Here is a 20,596-nt window from a genome sequence, read left to right as displayed (position 1 = left end):
AAGAGGGACATTTTTCAGTACTTGGAATGCAAGTATCAATGCAGCATACCTCCCAACATTTCAAATGGACATAGAAGGGGCACTTTAATTTAGGGGTTTGGCCAGGTGCAGGGCTGTTCTGAGAAACTTAAGATGTCTAACTAATAATTTATGCAACTAAAATGTAAATTAGAACAAGAACAATGCATTTTATTTACAGACTGAATTCTAAACACATTTCTTGCAGTTTGGACGTATTACTGTTGTGCAGCTCTGTTATATACTCACACACCTATAAAAGAGGGACAGATTAATTTGTGCCCAAAGTAGGTCCTGTCTCACTTGGGAGCAAGGAAAGCACTACTGCTAGGCAAATAAGGCTGCCTGCTAGGGAGCACAGGCCTGGGAGCGTGCAATCCATGAATAACCGGCAGGAAGGAGAACACTGCACACCTACCGGTCACTTCATGAAGTGTGGCTGTCTGGCCGAGCAAACCGTAGTAGAGGAACTTCTTATCCTCTACCAAATCTGACAGGAAGCATCTCAATGAGAGCACTGAACAGCTTCCTTTATGGAGATCAGAGAGGCACACAGAAGGGCTGGGGAAGGGGACAAGAACACACAGGGGGCCGAGGAAAGGAGCACAGAGACACTCAGAGTGGATGGGGATAGTGACACGCACTCAAAATTGTCTGGGGAAAGGGACAGAGAAACACTCGGAGCGGAGCGGCTGGAGAAAAGAGACACAAAGAGGCTGGGAAAAAGAGACACACAGAGGGGCTGAGGGACAAAGACACACAAAGGGGCTGGGGGACAAAGACACACAGATGTGCTGGGGACACAGAGAGGATTGGGACGGGCCATGAAACACACACAGAGCTACTCCTGAAGTGGAAAAAGATTCACAAATGGGCTTGGGGGAAGAAAGGGACACAGAGTTGTATATTATTTTTATTTTTTAGAGGGGGGTGTAAGCTGGTCTTGCTTTTGGTGCAAACTAGCCTTGCCTCCGCGCTGCTTGGGAGGTGTGAGCAGGCCTGACATTCTAGCAGGAGCCCAGCACTACCCCTCCCAGCATGCACCGCGGCTGTCATTGCATGTCCTCCCCCAGTAACCGGGCCGACACGTCATCAGACACTGGCGGTAATGCTCTGAGCGCTAGGTGTGACAGGGCCACGCGAGCAGCCTCGTTTGCTGGTTTCTATTCTATCATTATTATGGCTGGGTCTCTCTCTCTCTCTCACGGGGGCGGGGCTATGTATCCCGTGGCGGCAGGTTATTCTAACGGGTGAGAAGCAGTTCGCAGTCTGTGCGTCATATCCCTGCTCTCCAGCCAATCGCACACGCTGCCGCCTCGTTCTGGTTGCCAGGGAGATCTTGGCGTCCGCTTAGAGTGTCAGTTAGGGGCTGGTGACGTCACTGGTGCGCGCCGTGCTGCTGTGGCTGCTGGTCAGAGGCACGGTCAGTCTGTGGGTCAGTATGGGATGGGATGGGGCGGGAGGCTGGCACGGCCAGCGCTGTCTGTCTGCCATTCTAATGGTGACCCTGCAAGCCAGGAGCCCAGGGTGTGATTGAATGAGTGTCATTATTCATGCAGTGTGCTCAGCACGGGGACAGGAGACAGAGTGGGGATGCTATCAATATGAAAGCTTAAAGGGACACTCCAGGCACCCAGACCACTTCAGCTCATTGGAGTGGTCTGGGTGCCAACTCCCACTACCCTTAACCCTGCAAGTGTAATTATTGCAGTTTTTTTAAAACTGCAATATTTACCTTGCAGGGTTAAGTCCTCCCCTAGTGGCTGTCTATTAGACAGCCACTAGAGGACACTTCCTGCTTCATAGCACAGGTTTTCTGTGCTAGAGCGTCGCTGGACGTCCTCACGCTGTGTGAGGACCTCCAGCGTCGCTCTATTCCCCATAGGGAAGCATTGAAATTCATTTTCAATGCTTTCCTATGGGGTGCGCTAATGCGCATGCGCGGCATTGCCGCGCATGCGCATTAGGTCTCCTCGGCCGGCGGGCGAGATCAGTCTCGCCCACCGGCCGACGTAACCAGAAGGAGGAGCGGCGGGGGAGGAGGAAGCAGCGACGTGGGACCTGTCGCTGCCCCTGGTAAGTGACTGAAGGGGTTTTCACCCCTTCAGTAACCGGGGATTGGTGGGTGGGAGGGAGAGGGACCCTCCAGTGCCAGAAAAACGGATCGTTTTTCTGGCACTGGAGTTTCCCTTTAAACAAAAACTATTCATATTTGTATATTAGCTGCTCACTATCTCCCCTTAGCTACAGCCCTAGTGCCCATATTTAGGATTCAGATCCTTCTGTCCCTGTTTGCTCCCATAATCTCCCTCTTTTCTAGGAGCTCCATATTGTTGGTGTCTGAGTGTATAACAGAGCTCCACAGAAATAACACTCACAGTAATGTGTCTTTAAACTACAATAAATTAGAAATCAGTCTGCGTGTTTAAAAGCGGTTATTAGCTGCTTTCATGTAAGCGATTCTCAGCTAATATTGCAGTTCACTTCTATAATGACTGACTCACGGTAGAGGGGTTGGAGACCAAATACCCGGACAGCCATGATTTGTTTTGTGTCCTAGAATTCATTACATCATACTCACTATAACTATATGTAATGGTTATGGTGCTTGGTGTCCTTTCTAAATACGTTTTGGTTTGGGAGATATAGAGTTGGGGGATTTAGGAGAATTTAAAGGATAAATTTCAAAGTTAGGAACTCCTTAACCCCTTAAGGACCAAACTTCTGGAATAAAAGGGAATCATGACATGTCACACGTCGTGTCCTTAAGGGGTTAAAGCGGCACTGTCATGCTGAACTTACCTTTCTTTAACCCCTTCAGGACCGGCCTGTTTTTGCGATGTTTGTACGTTAAGGACCAGAGCAGTTTTAACACTTTTGTGGTGTTTGTGTTTAGCTGTAATTTTCCGCTCTCTCATTTACGGTTCCCATACAAGTTATATATTGTTTTTTTCAAGACAAGAAGGGCTTTCTTTACATACCAGTATTTATATTATGTCATATATTGTATTTAAAAAAAATAATGAAATATGGTGAAAAATAAAAAAAAAAAACATGTTTTTGGACTTTTACTTGAAAAATCTTTTACTTATCTACAAAAGCTAATGAAAAAAACTGCTAAATAGATTCAAAATTTTGTCCCGAGTTTAAAAACACCCAGTGTTTACATGCTTTATTGCTTTTTTTTGCAAGTTATAGGCCTATAAATACAAGTAGGAAATTGCTGTTTCAATATATATATATTTTAAATGTATCAATAGTGACATTGTTACACCGTTATCTGTCATAAATCCCCGAAACACACCTAACATGTACATATTTTTTAAAGTAGACAACCCAGGGTATTCAAAATGGGGTATGTCCAGTCTTTTTTAGTAGCCACCTAGTCACAAACACTGGCCAAAGTTAGCATTTATATTTGTTTGTGTGTTAAAAATGCAAAAACCGCTAACTTTGGCCGGTGTTTGTGACTAAGTGGCTACTAAAAAAGGCTGAACATACCCCATTTGCAATACCTTGGGTTGTCTTCTTTTGTAAATGGTATGCCATCATGGGGCTAATTCTCATTCCTTGGCTACCATACGCTGTCAAAGGCAACCTAACCAATCTGACAAATTTCAATAAAAAAAATCAAGCCTTATATTTGACCCTGTAACTTTCACAAACACTATAAAACCTCTACATGTGGGGTACTGTTATACTCAGGAGACTTCGCTGAACACAAATATTAGTGTATCAGAACAGTAAAATATATCACAGCAATAATATCCTCAGTGAAAGAGCTGTTTGTGTGTGAAAAATGCAAAAAACTTCACTTTCACTGACAATATCATCGCTGTGATATGTTTTACTGTTTTGAAACACTAATATTTGTGTTCAGCGAAGTCTCCCGAGTAAAACAGTACCCCCATGTACAGGATTTAGGGTGTCATAGAAAGTTACAGGGTTAAGCACAGTGCTAGCAAATTAAATTATCTGGACTTTTGGCCTGGGTTGGCAGGCAGGTCCCTCAAATTGCAATCATTAAAATTACTTAATTAGGTAAAAATATTACATAAATATGCACGTAGAATTTTAATATATATACATATTTATATATTTGACGTCTACGTGTATATTTATGAAATTATTAATGTAATTTTGTATGTGGACATATGTATATTTCGTATTATTTTTATTTATTTATTTATACATAGATATATATATCATTACATTCTAAGTGTATTTTGATATAAATATATATATATCAATATCAAAATACTGTTAGAATAAAATTGAATATATATATATAATTTTTTTTTAATTATTAAAAATTATTTTTATTTTTTGTTATTTATTTTTATTAACATATTATTTGTATTTTATAATAATATATATATACCATATATATAGTTATTATATATATTGTATATATTCGTGTGTAATTTAAATATAAGTGTATTTTTATATTAATATACGTATATATAAATATAAAAATACACTTAGTGTGACATTATATATATGATACATATACATATATTATATATATATAGATATAATACATGTATATATATCATATATATATACACATATTATAATTTTTTTTACACTGATTGTTTTTTTTTACACTTTATTTTGGATTTTACACTTGCAGGGAGACTGCCTGTCAGCACAGACAGTCCCCCTGCAGGCAGATACAAAGACCCCTATTGCGGTCATGTGATCGAGTGATCACATGGCCGTGGGGTCCTGATCTGCCGAGGGGGGACTGCCCGGGCAGACAGGCAGTCCCCCTGGACCGGGAGGAGAGCTGATCGCCGCCGTGGGACCGACGGCGATCAGGTAAGTAGCCCAAAACCGTTATGACGGTTCAGGACCGTCAGCGGTCCAAACGCACGTTTTACCGCTGACGGTCCTGAACCGTCAGCGGTCCTGAAGGGGTTAATCGATTCCTCTTCTCTCCCTCTGTCAGGGTCTGTTCTTCATTTCTTCCTGTCTGCTCTAGTTTTCTTTAAAACATAAGACAAAGTAGGGACTACTTTGTCTTATGGAGGATTCCTACGCCTGACCATCTCTGACCAGCGGAGGAGCAAAGTGTGCTTCATTTGCAGTGCTCAGAGCAATTTTCCCACAATTCTCACCTTTCCTCCGTGTTCCCACGAAGCCTCCTTTCACTTTTCCCGAACGTCCTTTCATTTAGACAGCATTCCAGAAAAACAACAGAATTGCGTCCTAACAGAATAAGAACAGTTTCTCCATTCATATTAGGGCACAATTCGGGATCGGAATTTCATTCGATCTTGCATCTTGCAGCTATTTAGTAGATAACTCTCTAATTCCCACGGTATTAGGGAGCTATCTACGCACGGCATGGGTGGGGGCTATTAAACTGAAGGGGGGACCGAGCGCTTGGGTGGGGGGGGGCCTAAATAACATTGAGGAGGGACGGACCTAGGCTTATAAAGCCTTCCCACGCCCTGCAATTAGGCTCAGAGCACTATGAGCCAACTAATCAGAGAGCTCTGACAGGTAAGTTTCTACATTTACCTATCACAGCACTCTGATTGGTTTGCTTGAAATCCAACCAATCAGATGCTCTGTGTCATTTTACACATCGTGGGACTTACCTGTCAGTCTCTTCATTTACCTGTCAGAGCTCTCTGATTGGTTGGCTTAAACTAACCAGTCAGAGCACTGTAGGCCTAATTGCAGCGCGTGGGAAGTCTTTCCCCGCCCTGCGGAGCTCAGTCTTCGCTGTGCCCTCCATTGGTGAAGATGGATTATTTTTTAGCGTCGAGTTTTTTTCTTTTTCATCTGTTTTTTTTTTTTTTGCGCTCAGGTTTTTTATTTTATTTTTTACAAGTTTGATGGGTATTACGGATTTTAATTTGGCCTTTTTTTGGGCTAAAAAATGAATATTTTTTAGAAAAAATAAGACCTCAAATGGTAAGTGTTTTTTTGTTGTTTTTTTTACAGGTACTTAGTTCTTTTATTCCCTCCTCACTATTTTTAGGTGGAGGGGGGTCGGTAGGGTTTTATTAATTACGTTTTTTAAATTCATTTTTGTTTTGGGGGGGGGGGGGAACACGCTAGGTCCCCCCTTCAGTTTAATAGCCCCTACTTGCACGGCTCGGGAGGGGGATACTGTTTTTTTTTTTTTTTTTTTACAGTAAACATGCGATATAGTGAGTAGGGACAGAAATTACTAATACTAAGTAATCTTTACTTAGTATTAGTAAATTTGGCTGTAAGACCAGTTTAGGTCTTTCAGCTTTTTGGTAGATAGCTCCCTAATACCGTGGGAATTAGGGAGTTATCTACTAAGCGGCTGCAAGATGCAGCCGCGGCACGAATAGGATCGGAGTTTAATTCATTTGAATGAAATTCCGATCCGAACAAAGTCCCGAATTACGTCCTAACACGAATGGAGAAACTGTTCTCATTCTGTTAGGACGCAATTCGGTATTTTTGCTGGCGTTCTGTCTAAATGACAGAATGTTCAGGAAAAATTAAAGGATGCTTCGTGGGAACACAGTGGAAAGGTGAGAATTGTGGGAAAACTGCTCTGACCACCAGAAATGAAGCACACTTTGCTCCTCCGCTGGTCACAGATAGTCAGGCGTAGGAAACCTCCAGAAGACCAATAGTCCCTACTTTGTCTTATGTTTTAAAGAAAACTAGAGCAAATAGGAAGAAGTGAAGAACAGACCCTGACAGAGGGAGAGAAGAGGAATCGATTAAAGAAAGGTAAGTTCGGCATGACAGTGCCGCTTTAACTAGAGTAGTCGCCCTCCACCAGTTCCGTGGGAATGTATGCTACCTGGCTACTGTACATATAAAACAGTGGGTTTTATACACTAACGTTTGCAAAAAATAATCCATCCAGGATCATTCAGACTGAAAAATCTGGATTTTGAAACCCAGGTTGAACTTAAATGGAGGAAAGTTCCTCCTAAGTCTTATTCAGAGGCTAATATCTAATGAAAAGTTAAATGTAGGTTGGGCTAAAATTATTTTAAAATTTTGTTATAGTTTTATTCTTTAAGAATTTGTAGAGAATATTCTTGACTTTATTCAGCTTTGATCAGAATTCTGATTAGTAGAGATCTCTGGGAAGCTGGTTAATACAGCTGTCAGTTCATTGGAAATAAGACTAGGACAATCTATTGTTAAAAGAACATCCATAGCCCTATTTCTTTAAGGGAATTTGACATAATACCATTTCCATAATTTTATTTTTTTTATGTTCTTGTATAACATTCACACAAGATTAATTTGTTTGGAACTGTTATCATTTCTCACATACAGTATAGAATACTACAATGTGGACATACGTAATTGGGATGGGTGAAAAGAGGCAACGCTGTTCTAAACACTTTTTTTAAGGCACTAAGCACTGGTCTCTTATAACTCATCCTTTTGTCAAAACATGGTACCGTAGACATGTGATGTAATCAGAATGCTTTGTTCCTTTGGTAGCAAGTTGTGTCTGACATTCGGTGAGTGGTGCCAGTGATTTTGTTGGAATTAATTTTGAATATTATAGCCATGTGTGAAAAGTAAAAAGGGTGTAAACAATCTGCCAAAACCTGTTAAAAAAGTTTGCTTTGCAGTAATTATATATTGCTGGATGATATAAAAGAACAAATTCCTTCTAGCAAATTACTTTTTACTTCACTGGGTTGAGCACATTCATAATTAAAAAGAAGATGGAAAGGTTGACTCATGCCATTATAAGGATGTTATATATCCTGAATAACATGTGGTTAACAAAGTTAAAACTGTATATTTCTACTTTTCTATGCATTAGTGACAATAACAAGATTGAGGCATACACATACTTGTTTTATAGTGTTGAAAGAAAAAAATGCACACTGTTGGTAAGCACCCAGTAGTAAAAATATGCACGCACGGCACAGGTCATCAATGCACCCCTATGACAGAGCTTGACAAATTTAGAATCTAGAAGCCAGCTAAAAAAGTAAGGCGCCAGTATTTTTTTTCTTTCTTTTTTACTAACATTTTCAGCAAGAAAAATGCAATTCTTGAAGGGACACAATAGTCACCAGAATCACTACAATTTAATGTAGTTGTTCTGGTGTCTATACCCTGTCCCTGCAGGATTTTCAATGTTAACATTGAAGCCTAGTAACATCTAATGACAGTCGCTCAGACTGCCACTAGAGGTGATTCCTAGTCCAGTGCTGCACGCTCTGGGGAATGTTTCCAATAGAGATGTATTGATTCAATGTTTTTCTATGAGGAGATGCTGATTGGCGCAGCATTTTGCTGCGCATGCACAATATCCTCCCAATGCTTTCCTCAGCTTAGCTGAGGTCATAAAGATTGATGATCTCAGCCACGGAGGCGGGACCAGCTGTGGCAAAACCTTCACAGCATGGGGATAAAGATGAGTAAAAACACCTTTCCCATACGATCAGAGGAGGACAGGTACCTAAACAGACCCACTCTCTAACTGAGACACACACACACACATTTTCTCACACACTCACAATTTAACTTTTTTATTTTAATTTAAATCCATCCAGTCTCCATACCTTTCGGAGAGCTGAGTGGATCTTTCCCTGGGATTAAGTGTGGCTTTACTCTATTCTTCCTGCAGTTCCTCTCTGATCCCCTGTGCACCATGTCGACCTGGCGCCTGGAATTTGTCGAGCCCTGCCCTATGAGGGGCATTGGATTGGACCAGCTATGGAGGAAGTGACACCTGTTTAATAGGAGACGAAGCTACCTATTGTGGATGTCCCTTTAACATCCACTAGAGGGACTTCCTGGGTTTGTTCCTACAAAGAATGCAGTATTGACGTTCAGCGTCTCCACATTCTGCATGGAGATGCTGAGCACTTCCCTGAGTTGCATTGACTCAGTGCATTTCTATGACGAGATCTTGATTGGCGCACCGCACAAATTTGTCACGCATGCACACTAGCCTCCCAATTCTTACCTATGGGAAATTATTGAATTGGCTGAGATCAGGGAGGCACATATAGCACATTGACTGGCATGATGGGAACAACAAGATAAGATAATTATTTTTATTTTGCTTTATAGTACACATGGGGGGAATAATTTTAACTTGTTACTAGGACAAAAAAAAAGTTTGTATTCCTAACACCATAAACAGTTATAAAAAAAAAAAATTAAAATGAGTGAGTATAGTCAGTCCCTGCAGGCTTTTTAATGTAAACACTGTCTTTTCATTTTTTTTCATACATTGCAGCCTAGGAACACCTCTAGTGGCCACTGCTCAGATGGCCACTAGAGGTGCTTCCTGGGTCAGTGCTGCACACTGTGCAGCATTGATGTTCAGCGTGGAGACGCCAAACTTTCCCATAGCAATGCATTGATTCAATGCATCTGTCTCAGTAAATGCTGATTGGCCAGAATGGTGTTTGGCTCCGCCCCCACCTCCTTGGTTGAGATAATCAGAATTGACAATCTCAGCCAATCCAATGCTTTCCTATGTGGAAGCATTGTGATTGGCTGAGATCATCACTTCTGATGAGGTCAGCCAAGGAGACGGATCTGGGACAGGGCCCTTTGGACCTTTCAGCGGCGCTGAAAACAAGGGAAGATTTTACTATATTTAGAGTGGTAAGGGGAGACCAGTGGGCTAACTAAAGATTTTAACACTATAGGGTTAAGGATACACGTTTCTGTTCCTGACTCTATAGTGTTCCTTTAAATTTAAAATTCACTTTGAATTCTCACTTTTGTGAGTAATCCTGTTAGTGTTCCTTTAAACACAATGCCAACCATATAGCTGTTATAATACAAAATAATTGGTATCCTTGGGACAAAATATAACCGCTTGTATATATTTTAGGATAGTTAAAAGAAAAGTCAGTTCTCATTCAGGTCACATACCGTTTTAAAGGAACACTCCAAGTGTCATAACAAATATAGTGCATCTCTTGGTAATTAATTTTTTGAGCAGGTGCAGATACCTTCACTGTTGCGTGAATTTTGTTCATGGTATGAATGATCCATAACTATATGTACTTTGTATCATACCACTTTTACCAAGCTGTGATGGAGCAGGAGGATATATATAATACTAGACAAGCACATACCAGTCCTGCTTCTTTGGCTACAATACTAAGGGAGAAGGGGGGATTTGCTTGTGCTGGCCAGTGGAAATGGCAAGGCTTTAGGGGATCGTACTACAAATAAATGTACAAAAACTTATTGTGGCAATGATGTACTATTGGCACAACTAATTAAGGATGGTTAGCAGCTGTTTGAAGTACGTCTCATAGAACCTAACTCTAGCATTGTTTAAAAATGTATATTTGCTAGTCAATATACCCATAACTACAAATTGGTATACATCATGAGAGTGTTTTTTTTTTTTTTTTTTTTTTTTATATATATATATATTTATTTGTTAGAGTGCGTTCTTAATTAGGGTATGTGTGCATGAGTGGCTGGTTATGTAGTTGAGAGAGTACCCATATGCTTTGAGTTGGATAACTTGTTCAATGCAGACAAGCCCTCAGTTAGGGGAAAAAAAAGTCTGTTTGTGTTTTTGGTGGCAACTTTTATTATTCGCTACTAACTTATGGTTTGACATTGTGAGCCTCCAATTACTAGACTCTGACTAGATAGTGTGTGTTTGCACATGGGTAACTACTCAGTGACTTGTGCACACTCCTTTTAGAATGTCTTATGATAGAAACAAAGATCCATGATATGCAAAAATGGGCAACTTGCTCTCATAGCTCACAGTATAATGAAACAATCTTGTCTCTATATTTAATACACTTTTACAGGTTCTCGGAATACATATAAGGCTAATTTCAGAATGCCGTTTCCTCCAACTTCTGCAGAGATTCCTTCAAATGAGAAGCAATTCTACAATAAGGCCCTTCACGATTTATTGAGGATGATACAACATAGCAGTTGGTAAGCAGGCAGTGCTAATTGTGACCAGTTTTGGTATTCCTCTAATGCAAGTATGTCAAACTCAAAGGCTGAGATGGGCCAAATGGACAAGGTTTACGTTTATGTGGGCCACAAAACAAGGCTAAGGAATTTATGTATATAGCCATTTTGCTTATAAGTTAAGTTTTTGTTACATTTGTCTCCACCACAGAGATCACACCATTACTTAAGATACTTCATACTTCTTATGTGAGAAGATTTTGGCTTATTCTTTTTTTCCTTTTTTCTTTTTCATACATTGGGTTAAGCCCTGAGACACCCCTGGAGTGTCTCACTGGTGTATCACCTCTGTGACTGTGTTAACACTTAAGACACACGTTGCTGTTACGCTGTTGTATGGGTGTAACACAGTCATAGAACCCTTTTCTATTATTTAGAAAAGTACAGTATACAAAAAGTTGCCTAACTGACACTGGACGTCCTCATGCTCGTAGGGTTTCAAAATAAACAAAAGAGCAAATTTATTTTGAGAAATGCATTTGCATATAAACAACGTTTCAGTCCAATTACCTTGACATATTAAGAAATGTTTGGTAATGGGACTGAAATGGTGGATGAATGCTGTTGCACAGCTGTAAAAAACAAATTACGTTCTCTTGTTTGTTTTGAAGTTCTATGAGTGTGTTCTTCACTTTGACTTGATGATCTCAGCCAAACTTGATGATCTCAGCCAATCCAATGCTTTCCTATAGGAAAACATTGGGAGGCTATTGTATGTGTGTGGCAAAAAGCTGCGCGGACAAACAACATCTCCATGGGGAGCATTCAGCGCCTCCATGCAGATCCAATCTAACATACTGCCCCTCCTCCCACTCTAATACATTGCCCCTTAATCTAATACACTGTCCCTCCTCCCTCAACTCTAATTGAATAGACTGCCCCCACTCCCACCACTCTACTTTAACACACTGCCCCCCACCACTCTAATACACTGGCCCCCTCCCTCCCTCAAATAAATACACTACCCCCCTTCCCCAATTTAATACAATGGCCCCCTGACCTCCCCAAATTAATACACTGCACCCTCCCTCCCATTAATACACTGCCACCACTCCCCAATTTAATACACTGGCCCCCTCCCTCCCCCAGGTTAATACACTGCCCCTTCCCTCTCTTAAATGACTACACTACCACCACCACCACTCTGCACTGCCCTCCCTCCAATTTAACACACTGGCCCTCTCATCCCTCAAATTAATACACTGCCCTTCCCTCTCTTAAATGACTACACTACCACCACCACCACTCTGCACTGCCCTCCCTCCAATTTAACACACTGGCCCTCTCATCCCTCAAATTAATACACTGGCCCCCTCCCGCCCCCAAATTAATAGTGCCCCTCCCATCCTCAAATTAATACAGTGCCCCCTCCTTCAAATTTATACACTGCCCTCCCTCCTTCAAATTAATACACTGGCCCTCTCCCTCCCTCAAATGAACTCAGTGGCCAAACTGCCCTCTTGTGGCAGGAAGAGTAAGAAAATATTTCAGTTAGTTCTTCTCTGCCATTCTAATGCATGTATGTAGTTATTTGAACAGTTTCTAAACTAGGATTTCAACACTTCGTCTTTCAGCTCACACAGAAATGACCTTTCTTATGATTCAAGCCAATTTGAAATATCAGCTGAACATATTGATGAACAAGCTGTAAACCCAGTCCAGGATGTGAGCTCCCATATGTATACAGAAACAGGTATGGTTTTATTGGATATAACAAGGAACACTTTCAATGTGCAATGTGCAGTTTTAGGGTTGCCACCATCTAAAGGCCCTAGGAGGTGTGTTAATGTTATTCATAAATCAAAGATAGACCTTTATTAGCTCCAATGGGTGTAAAGAATTCAGATTTGTAACCTTTTCCGATTTAGGGATTTTAAATCCTCACCAGTGACTGCCACAATAAAGAAGAAACCACAGAAGGTCAAACAAAGCAAATCACTTTTCTAGCAGTCTTGATGCTTTTTCGCGTGTGTATTAAAAGTATAGCAACACCTACCTCTGCATGGAATTCAACATCTTTGAATAGAAATAAAAAAAAAATATAACAAATTAAATCATATACCAAATTAAAGGAAATTGAATGTAGATTTCAAATCTAAAAACAGATCAGTATTATTATGTTTACTTTTTATTCTCCAAAGTTTATGGTACAAAGCGCACCGTACGTTTTGAAAAAGGAAGACCACATTGAGCATTTAGTTATATCAAACAATCAGAGTGTCAGGGTACCTGTGGTCTCTACCTCCGAAAGAGGTAGAGACTTAGCTGTTCCTCCATCCAGACGGCCTGATGGCTCCCTTCCCCACGGTCTATCCGGTCATGCAAGGCCGGCCGCGAGGGAGTGACTGCCTTTTACAGCATCAAGGCAGGAAGTTGTCATCAGGACACTCCTCCGGAACGACCTGTCACTCAATTGCTGCAGGACCAATCAGGACGCCTTGGAGGCGTGGTTACTGCTCTGAACAGGGTATTTAACAGAGCTTCTTTCATTAGCTCATTGCCCTGTCGTGGTTCTAGCTTGTTCTAGTCACTCAGTGCTTGTGTATTCTATTATCCCTTTTGGTTTTGACCCGGCTTGTTTACCTTACTCTGCTTATCTCTGTTACCCTTGATTCGGCTTGTCTCTCGCTTACCTGTCTTCTGTTACCCTCGACCTCGGCTTATCTTTGACCATTCTATACTGTACTACTTACGTTAGTCTGGCCATTCTAAGGTCCGGTATACGTATCTGGCTACTGTTTGTACTCTGCGTGTTGGATCCCTGTCCCGATCCTGACATTACGACAGGGCCAATGGATCCTGCAAGTACAAACAGTCAGCTGGCTTCTCCTGACCCTAGGTTTGAAGCCATGGATCACAGAATGGATCAGATGGCGCTTGCGCTACAGGCTCTATTATCTCGTGCCAATAACCCACCAGAGGAGATACGTAATACCCCTGTTTCTCCTGTCGGTTCAGGTCTAGAGGTAGCCACAGTGGGTGCTTCTTCTCGCATTACCCCCCCAGTACGCTATGGTGGGTCTCCTGAGAATTGTCGTGGTTTCTTAAACCAAATTAGTATCCACTTTGAATTGCAACCTCGCTCTTATCCTACAGATAGGGCAAAGGTAGGATTTATTATCACCCTACTTATTGAGAAAGCTCTGAGATGGGCCAACCCATTATGGGAGAACGATAACCCAACTATAACGCCTTTGTAGCTGCTTTTAGAAGAACATTTGACCCTCCAGGTAGAAAGGTTAATGCAGCCAGATTACTGTTGCGTCTGAGACAGGAGAACCAAACACTGGTGGATTATGCACTAGAGTTCAGGTCTCTGGCGTCAGAGGTCAAGTGGAATGAGCAGGCGTATATGGATGTATTTTTGAATGGCTTATCTGAAGTAATCCTTGATGAGGTTGCTACCAGAGAACTCCCTGAGAATTTAGAGGATTTAATTTCGTTCATCTCTTGTATAGATGAACGTTTAAGAGAGAGACAGAACACTCGAGAGAGGAACCGGAGACCTTCTTTTAGGTTAGCTCCCGCTTTTCCAAGTCCTGACTCCACGGTATCTTTGCTTCCTGAACCTATGCAGATAGGGTATACCCGCCTCTCTGAGGAGAAAAAACAGTACAGGAGAAGAGAGGGTTTGTGTATGTATTGTGGAGCTAAGGGTCATTTACTCTCGAACTGTTCTAACCGCCCGGGAAACGCTCGCACCTAAGTCTCTCTAGAGGACAGGCCTTGGGTGTTTCTATTTTGTCCTCTACTCCTAATTATAAAGATCACAGGCTTCTACTACCAGTTTCCTTAACTTGCGGGGGGAAGTAGTAAGGGCTATGGCTTTGATAGATTCTGGTGCTGCTGAGAATTTTATCGACCAAGCCTTTGCTAGTAAAAACAATTTCCCATCCCAGCTAAGGGAGACACCCTTGGCCGTTGAGGCCATAGATGGTAGACCACTACTAGACCCTGTTATCTTTCGTGAGACCATACCCATTGAGTTAAATGTTGGTATCCTACACGTGGAGAATTTATCTCTTCTGCTCATTTCGTCTCCTTCCGTTCCCATAGTTCTGGGGTACCCATGGTTGAAAGAACATAACCCTATTATCGATTGGGAATTAGGGGAGATACTCTCGTGGGGCCAGGGCTGCCAGGATCGGTGTTTGTGCAAGGTTTCTCCATTAGCTAATATTAACATACAGGAGAACCCTACTCAGGCCACAGAAAGACAAATACCAGACCTTTACCTAGACTTAAGGGCAGTGTTTGACAAGAAGAATGCCGATTCTTTGCCGCCACACAGGTCATTTGACTGTAAAATTAAGCTTCTACCCGGGACTATGCCTCCGAGGGGCCATGTATATCCTTTGTCTGTTCAGGAAAACTCGGTTCTAGAGGAGTATATTCAGGAGAATTTAGAAAAGGGATTCATCAGGAGGTCTTCTTCTCCGGCCGGGGCGGGGTTCTTTTTCATTAAGAAGAAGGATGGTACGCTGAGACCGTGTATCGATTACCGAGGCTTGAATAAAATAACTGTCAGAAATGCCTATCCTATCCCACTGATTACCGAGTTATTTGATCGTCTTAAGGGCTCCAAAATCTTCACCAAGTTAGATCTCAGAGGGGCTTACAATTTGGTGAGAATCCAGCAAGGTCACGAGTGGATGACGGCATTCAATACCCGGTATGGCCATTACGAATACACTGTTATGCCATTTGGACTATGCAATGCTCCTGCAGTATTTCAAGAGTTGATTAATGAGGTACTTAGGGAGTTTCAGCATGATTGTGTTATTGTTTACCTGGACGACATACTAATACACTCTAAGGAGATTGAGACTCACCATAGATAGGTCAGAAAGGTGTTACACAAACTTCTGCAACATGGTCTATACTTCATTCCCTTACCTAAACTCCCATCTTCGCCCGAATTAGCGGAGATATTCGCCAGGGAGATTTTCCGTTTGCATGGGATACCTTCCCAAATTGTCTCTGACAGAGGCTCCCAATTTGTTTCCCGTTTTTGGAGATCATTCTGCTCCCAACTAGGCATCAAATTGAATTTCTCCTCTGCCTATCATCCTCAGTCCAATGGAGCTGCTGAACGCACTAACCAAAAAGTTGAACAATATTTACGTTGTTTCGTTTCAGAACACCAGGACGATTGGGTCGGTTTGATTCCTTGGGCGGAGTTTGCACATAACAATCTCATTTGTGATTCTACGCATTCTAGACCTTTTTTCTTGAATTATGGCTTTCATCCTTCCATCCTTCCTTCGGAGTCTTCTTCTCAAGGGATACCGTCGGTGGATGCTCATGTTGCCAATTTAAGAAAGTTGTGGGATCAAACTCGACAAATCCTTCTGCACAATTCTACGCTGGTTAAAAGACACGCTGACAAACGTAGAAGGGCAGCACCGGTGTTTGTTCCAGGCGATAGAGTATGGTTAAGTACTAGAAACATTCGGTTAAAAGTGCCGTCTATGAAGTTTGCTCCTCGATATATTGGACCTTACAGGGTACTGTCTCAAATTAACCCAGTTGCGTATCGTTTAGCGTTGCCTAATGCCTTACGCATTCCTAATTCATTTCATGTTTCCTTGCTAAAACCATTAATATGTAACAGGTTCTCCTCCACGATCGCCCCTCCCCGCTCAGTTCAGGTGGAGGGTCAGGAGGAGTATGAGGTCAATTCCATCGTTGATTCTCGAATCTCCCGGGGGAGACTGCAATATCTGGTCGATTGGAAGGGTTATGGTCCTGAGGAGAGAAGTTGGGTACCTCAGGAGGAGGTGCATGCTCCCCGTCTCCGCAGGGCGTTTCACTCTAGATTCCCTTCTCGCCCTGGTGTATTCCGCCCGGTGGGCGTATCTGAGAGGGGGGGTACTGTCAGGGTACCTGTGGTCTCTACCTCCGAAAGAGGTAGAGACTTAGCTGTTCCTCCATCCAGACGGCCTGATGGCTCCCTTCCCCACGGTCTATCCGGTCATGCAAGGCCGGCCGCGAGGGAGTGACTGCCTTTTACAGCATCAAGGCAGGAAGATGTCATCAGGACACTCCTCCGGAACGACCTGTCACTCAATTGCTGCAGGACCAATCAGGACGCCTTGGAGGCGTGGTTACTGCTCTGAACAGGGTATTTAACAGAGCTTCTTTCATTAGCTCATTGCCCTGTCGTGGTTCTAGCTTGTTCTAGTCACTCAGTGCTTGTGTATTCTATTATCCCTTTTGGTTTTGACCCGGCTTGTTTACCTTACTCTGCTTATCTCTGTTACCCTTGATTCGGCTTGTCTCTCGCTTACCTGTCTTCTGTTACCCTCGACCTCGGCTTATCTTTGACCATTCTATACTGTACTACTTACGTTAGTCCGGCCATTCTAAGGTCCGGTATACGTATCTGGCTACTGTTTGTACTCTGCGTGTTGGATCCCTGTCCCGATCCTGACACAGAGGCTGTTACTTTACAGCCAATCGCAGCTTAGGTTCCTGAGCTCTCAGCTGAAATATAAAAATGGCAAGAGAACAAGGGTGCTTAAAAATTAAAATTAGTGCAATAATTTAAGCAGCACCTTTAAAGTGCCGTAGCCCATAAAACAAACACTCTAACACAACCCACTTTAAAAAAATCTTTTATTGTTAAAGTCCAAAACTCACTGTGAAAAATATTATGGTCTTAAATACACTGTGTATTTGTTATTATTATAATCCTCTCTAAACCTGTATAAAGTACACGTTAACTTTGTACATAACTTATTAACTTGGCAGTTAAGATGTTGAGAGAACATGTGTCTGTTGCTGATCATTACACTATCATAAAGCTGCATATGGAGAGATTTTCACTCCACCAAATTGCTTTAAAAGTGAATTGTCTGCATTCAGCTCTGTCTGGGATAATTAGGCACTCAGCACCAGATCAATAGAGGCTGAGGTCTACCACACCAGGCAAGACCCAAGGTGCAGATTGTGTAAAGAGGCCTCCAGCACATAGTAGCCAGGTGCAAGATGTTGGCAGGAACAGCATACGATAAGAGGCCCAACCAATTTACTGGGAATGTGTACTGAAATATCTGCATAGAGTATGGGATGGACCTGCCTAAGTCCAGATGGGAGCTACCACAAAGAGTAGTTGAAAATGGCAGGGCTAAGATCCTGTGGGACTTTCAGATCCAGACAGACAAGCAAGTGCTGGCCAACTAACCTGGCATTGTGTTGGTAGACAAGGAACAGAAGACTGCAGTGGTGGTGGATGTGGAAATATCCAATGACCATAACAGTAGGAAGAAGGAACATGAGATGGTGGACAAATACCAAGGACTCAAAGAGGAGCTATGAAGAATGTGGAAAGTAAAAGCAGTAATAGGCCAAGTTATGATGGGAGAAATTGGTCTGTGGGGATGGGGGCAGTGGATTTAGCAGGTTCCAGATTGACCACTGCACAGAACCCTCAGACTCCAAGACCTCTGGTAGAGGACCCCAGAATGAGTAATACTCAAAAACATACCACGCAGAGGGTGATCATTTCTTTTTTTTTTTTTCTTGCTTGCCTTGGCAAAAATCTTTAGTGTGATTTCAGTTAATTGCTTGGGTGATCTTCTTTTCAAAAATATTTACTTTTTCTTTCTCTATTTTGTTTGATGCAAAAAAAAAAAGAAAACAAAAACTACAATGCAAGGTTCATGCAAAACTACTAGTTTGCTCACAGCAAATAACTACTGTACAAAGTTGGAGGGTTTTACACAAATAATGTGATATTATATTATCATCTGCAGAGAGGGCCAGGGTTTGAGTTCTTGAGGGAGCCCTGTTTTTCTTCAAACCACTCAAATGTGATTTAACAGAAAACTGGGGATGGCGCCATAAGAATCATTGCATCAAAACCGGTACAATGGACTGTTTTTATTGTACTTAGAGTGCTCCTTTACTGTTATTATTCATGGATTAATACTTCTCCCAAGCATTCAGAATTAGGCCTTGGAGAGAAAGCTGTGAATATAAATAACTGCATCAGTTTCTTTTTTTATTACCAGATGTTACATTGCCATCTCATTTAGTTGCAAACACTTGCACGGAGCCATCTCTGGAATCCAGTGCTGCCATGAAGCAAAATTCAAAGAAAACACGGAGCAATGTGCTGAAAGGCCCAGCACTTCTGCCTTCTGAAATTCATGACATTTATGATGAATTATTGGGAATATACCAAAAACTTCAGGTACAGAGCCTTTGAATACAGTTGTAAAATTATATTCAAGGAGACACAGTATTATTTGTTTCTTTGGCGGGTTTATTAAGGACATTTTAACATCATTTATTTTGGGGGGAGGAGGGAGGAATGGGGGTCTGCCTATGGGCAAAAGTCACTTTTTATGATCTAAATAATAAGCTGATGTCATATGTCTCTAGAGTTTGTATATATTGCCTTACACTTTTCCAGTTAATTAGAGAAACTTTCCTGTAGTAATCAATCTATAATTGAAATTGGATTTACATTTATCTAATAGGAAGAAAGGGTGTCCCAGGAAGAATATTCACAGCAACTGAAAAAGCAAGAAAAGTGTTTGCGGGAAAAACAAGAAATGCTTTTTAAACATCAAGTTACTCTAAGCAAAATTAAAGATGTTGAAGAGATTGTTCATGCTAAGTTTCGATTTATGAAAGAGGTAAGGTCATTAATTCAGTCTGAGTTGAATCAGTAGTTTTTCCATTGAAATCCAGAGTTCGGAATTTAAAAAAATCACTGTAAAATTATAAGCAATCCTTTTTTTTTTTCTTCTAAATGTTCCTTCCATACTCTACGTCAGAAGCTGTTGCCAAAGTGACGCTTGTTGGTAATAGGACACAACAACTTTAGTCTTGTTCCATTTCTCACTCATATTGCATACAATTCATAACAAATGTCATCCATTTGACACAAAGCAGACAGTAATGCACCTACATCCCACGCATCACTATTTTCAGTGATATTTTATGACACTGTGAACCTTTAATTGCCATCAGTTACCAGTTAAAGGGACACTGTAAGCACCATAAGCACTGCAGTTTAAAGCTGAACCTACGCTGTGAAAATAAAATAGTTAGACAGAATATGTTCGTTTTATAAACCAGATATCAATGAGAAAACTGTGTTGCAGACAATGTGCTATCTTGAACATATAAACCATTCCTCTCTGCTGCTTGCTCATCTAGTACCTATTAAAGCTTGCCTCACCTTGCTCTTCCATTTTTTTTTTGCTCTTATACTAAAACACACAACAAAATAACAATTGTACAGGAAGGAAAAATAGTGGTTAATGTATATTGAATCATAAATGATGATAATGTAATACAGGTGAACTATGTGAGTGAGTCATTTGGGCTGAATAGCCATTGACCTACTTTGTTATAATTTAATTTGGAGACTTAATTGGTCTTGGTTTTAGAGCCTCCCTCCTTGCTGTCCCATCTTTACTCTGCAAACCAAAGACTTGCTGAGAAGCTGCCCCTAAATAACATGCATGACTTCACACCGTTCCTAGTGTGTGGGTGCAGCATGGCACCATTGGATGCCATATTTGTTGTCTTTTTTTACTACAATATATTTGGTTCTGGCAGATACATGTGCAGCGGCATCCCACTAAGATGATGGAGGACAAAAGATTTCCTAGCTGTT

At 41.6% G+C, this 20,596-nt stretch overlaps 1 protein-coding gene across 3 annotated transcripts in view; it reads left to right on the top strand.

Moving 5' to 3' along the window:
- Positions 1-1,275: 1,275 nt before the first annotated feature.
- CCDC138 (coiled-coil domain containing 138) overlaps positions 1,276-20,596 on the top strand; it is a 33,450-nt gene continuing 14,129 nt past the window's right edge. Inside the window, exons 1-5 of one of the 3 annotated variants that reach the window (XM_063458031.1) lie at positions 1,276-1,441; positions 10,791-10,923; positions 12,537-12,655; positions 18,978-19,159; positions 19,449-19,607. In XM_063458031.1, coding sequence (XP_063314101.1) covers positions 10,823-10,923; positions 12,537-12,655; positions 18,978-19,159; positions 19,449-19,607 — 561 coding nt within the window. In that variant the 5' untranslated portion in view covers positions 1,276-1,441; positions 10,791-10,822. Of the gene's footprint in view, positions 1,454-10,210; positions 10,265-10,790; positions 10,924-12,536; positions 12,656-18,977; positions 19,160-19,448; positions 19,608-20,596 lie in introns of those variants that run through there. The other 2 variants (XM_063458040.1, XM_063458049.1) reach the window with 2 other exon arrangements.

Source organism: Pelobates fuscus, chromosome 1 (genome assembly GCF_036172605.1).
Source record: "Pelobates fuscus isolate aPelFus1 chromosome 1, aPelFus1.pri, whole genome shotgun sequence".
Taxonomy (NCBI): domain Eukaryota; kingdom Metazoa; phylum Chordata; class Amphibia; order Anura; family Pelobatidae; genus Pelobates; species Pelobates fuscus.
This window is presented reverse-complemented; position numbering and strand designations above follow the sequence as displayed.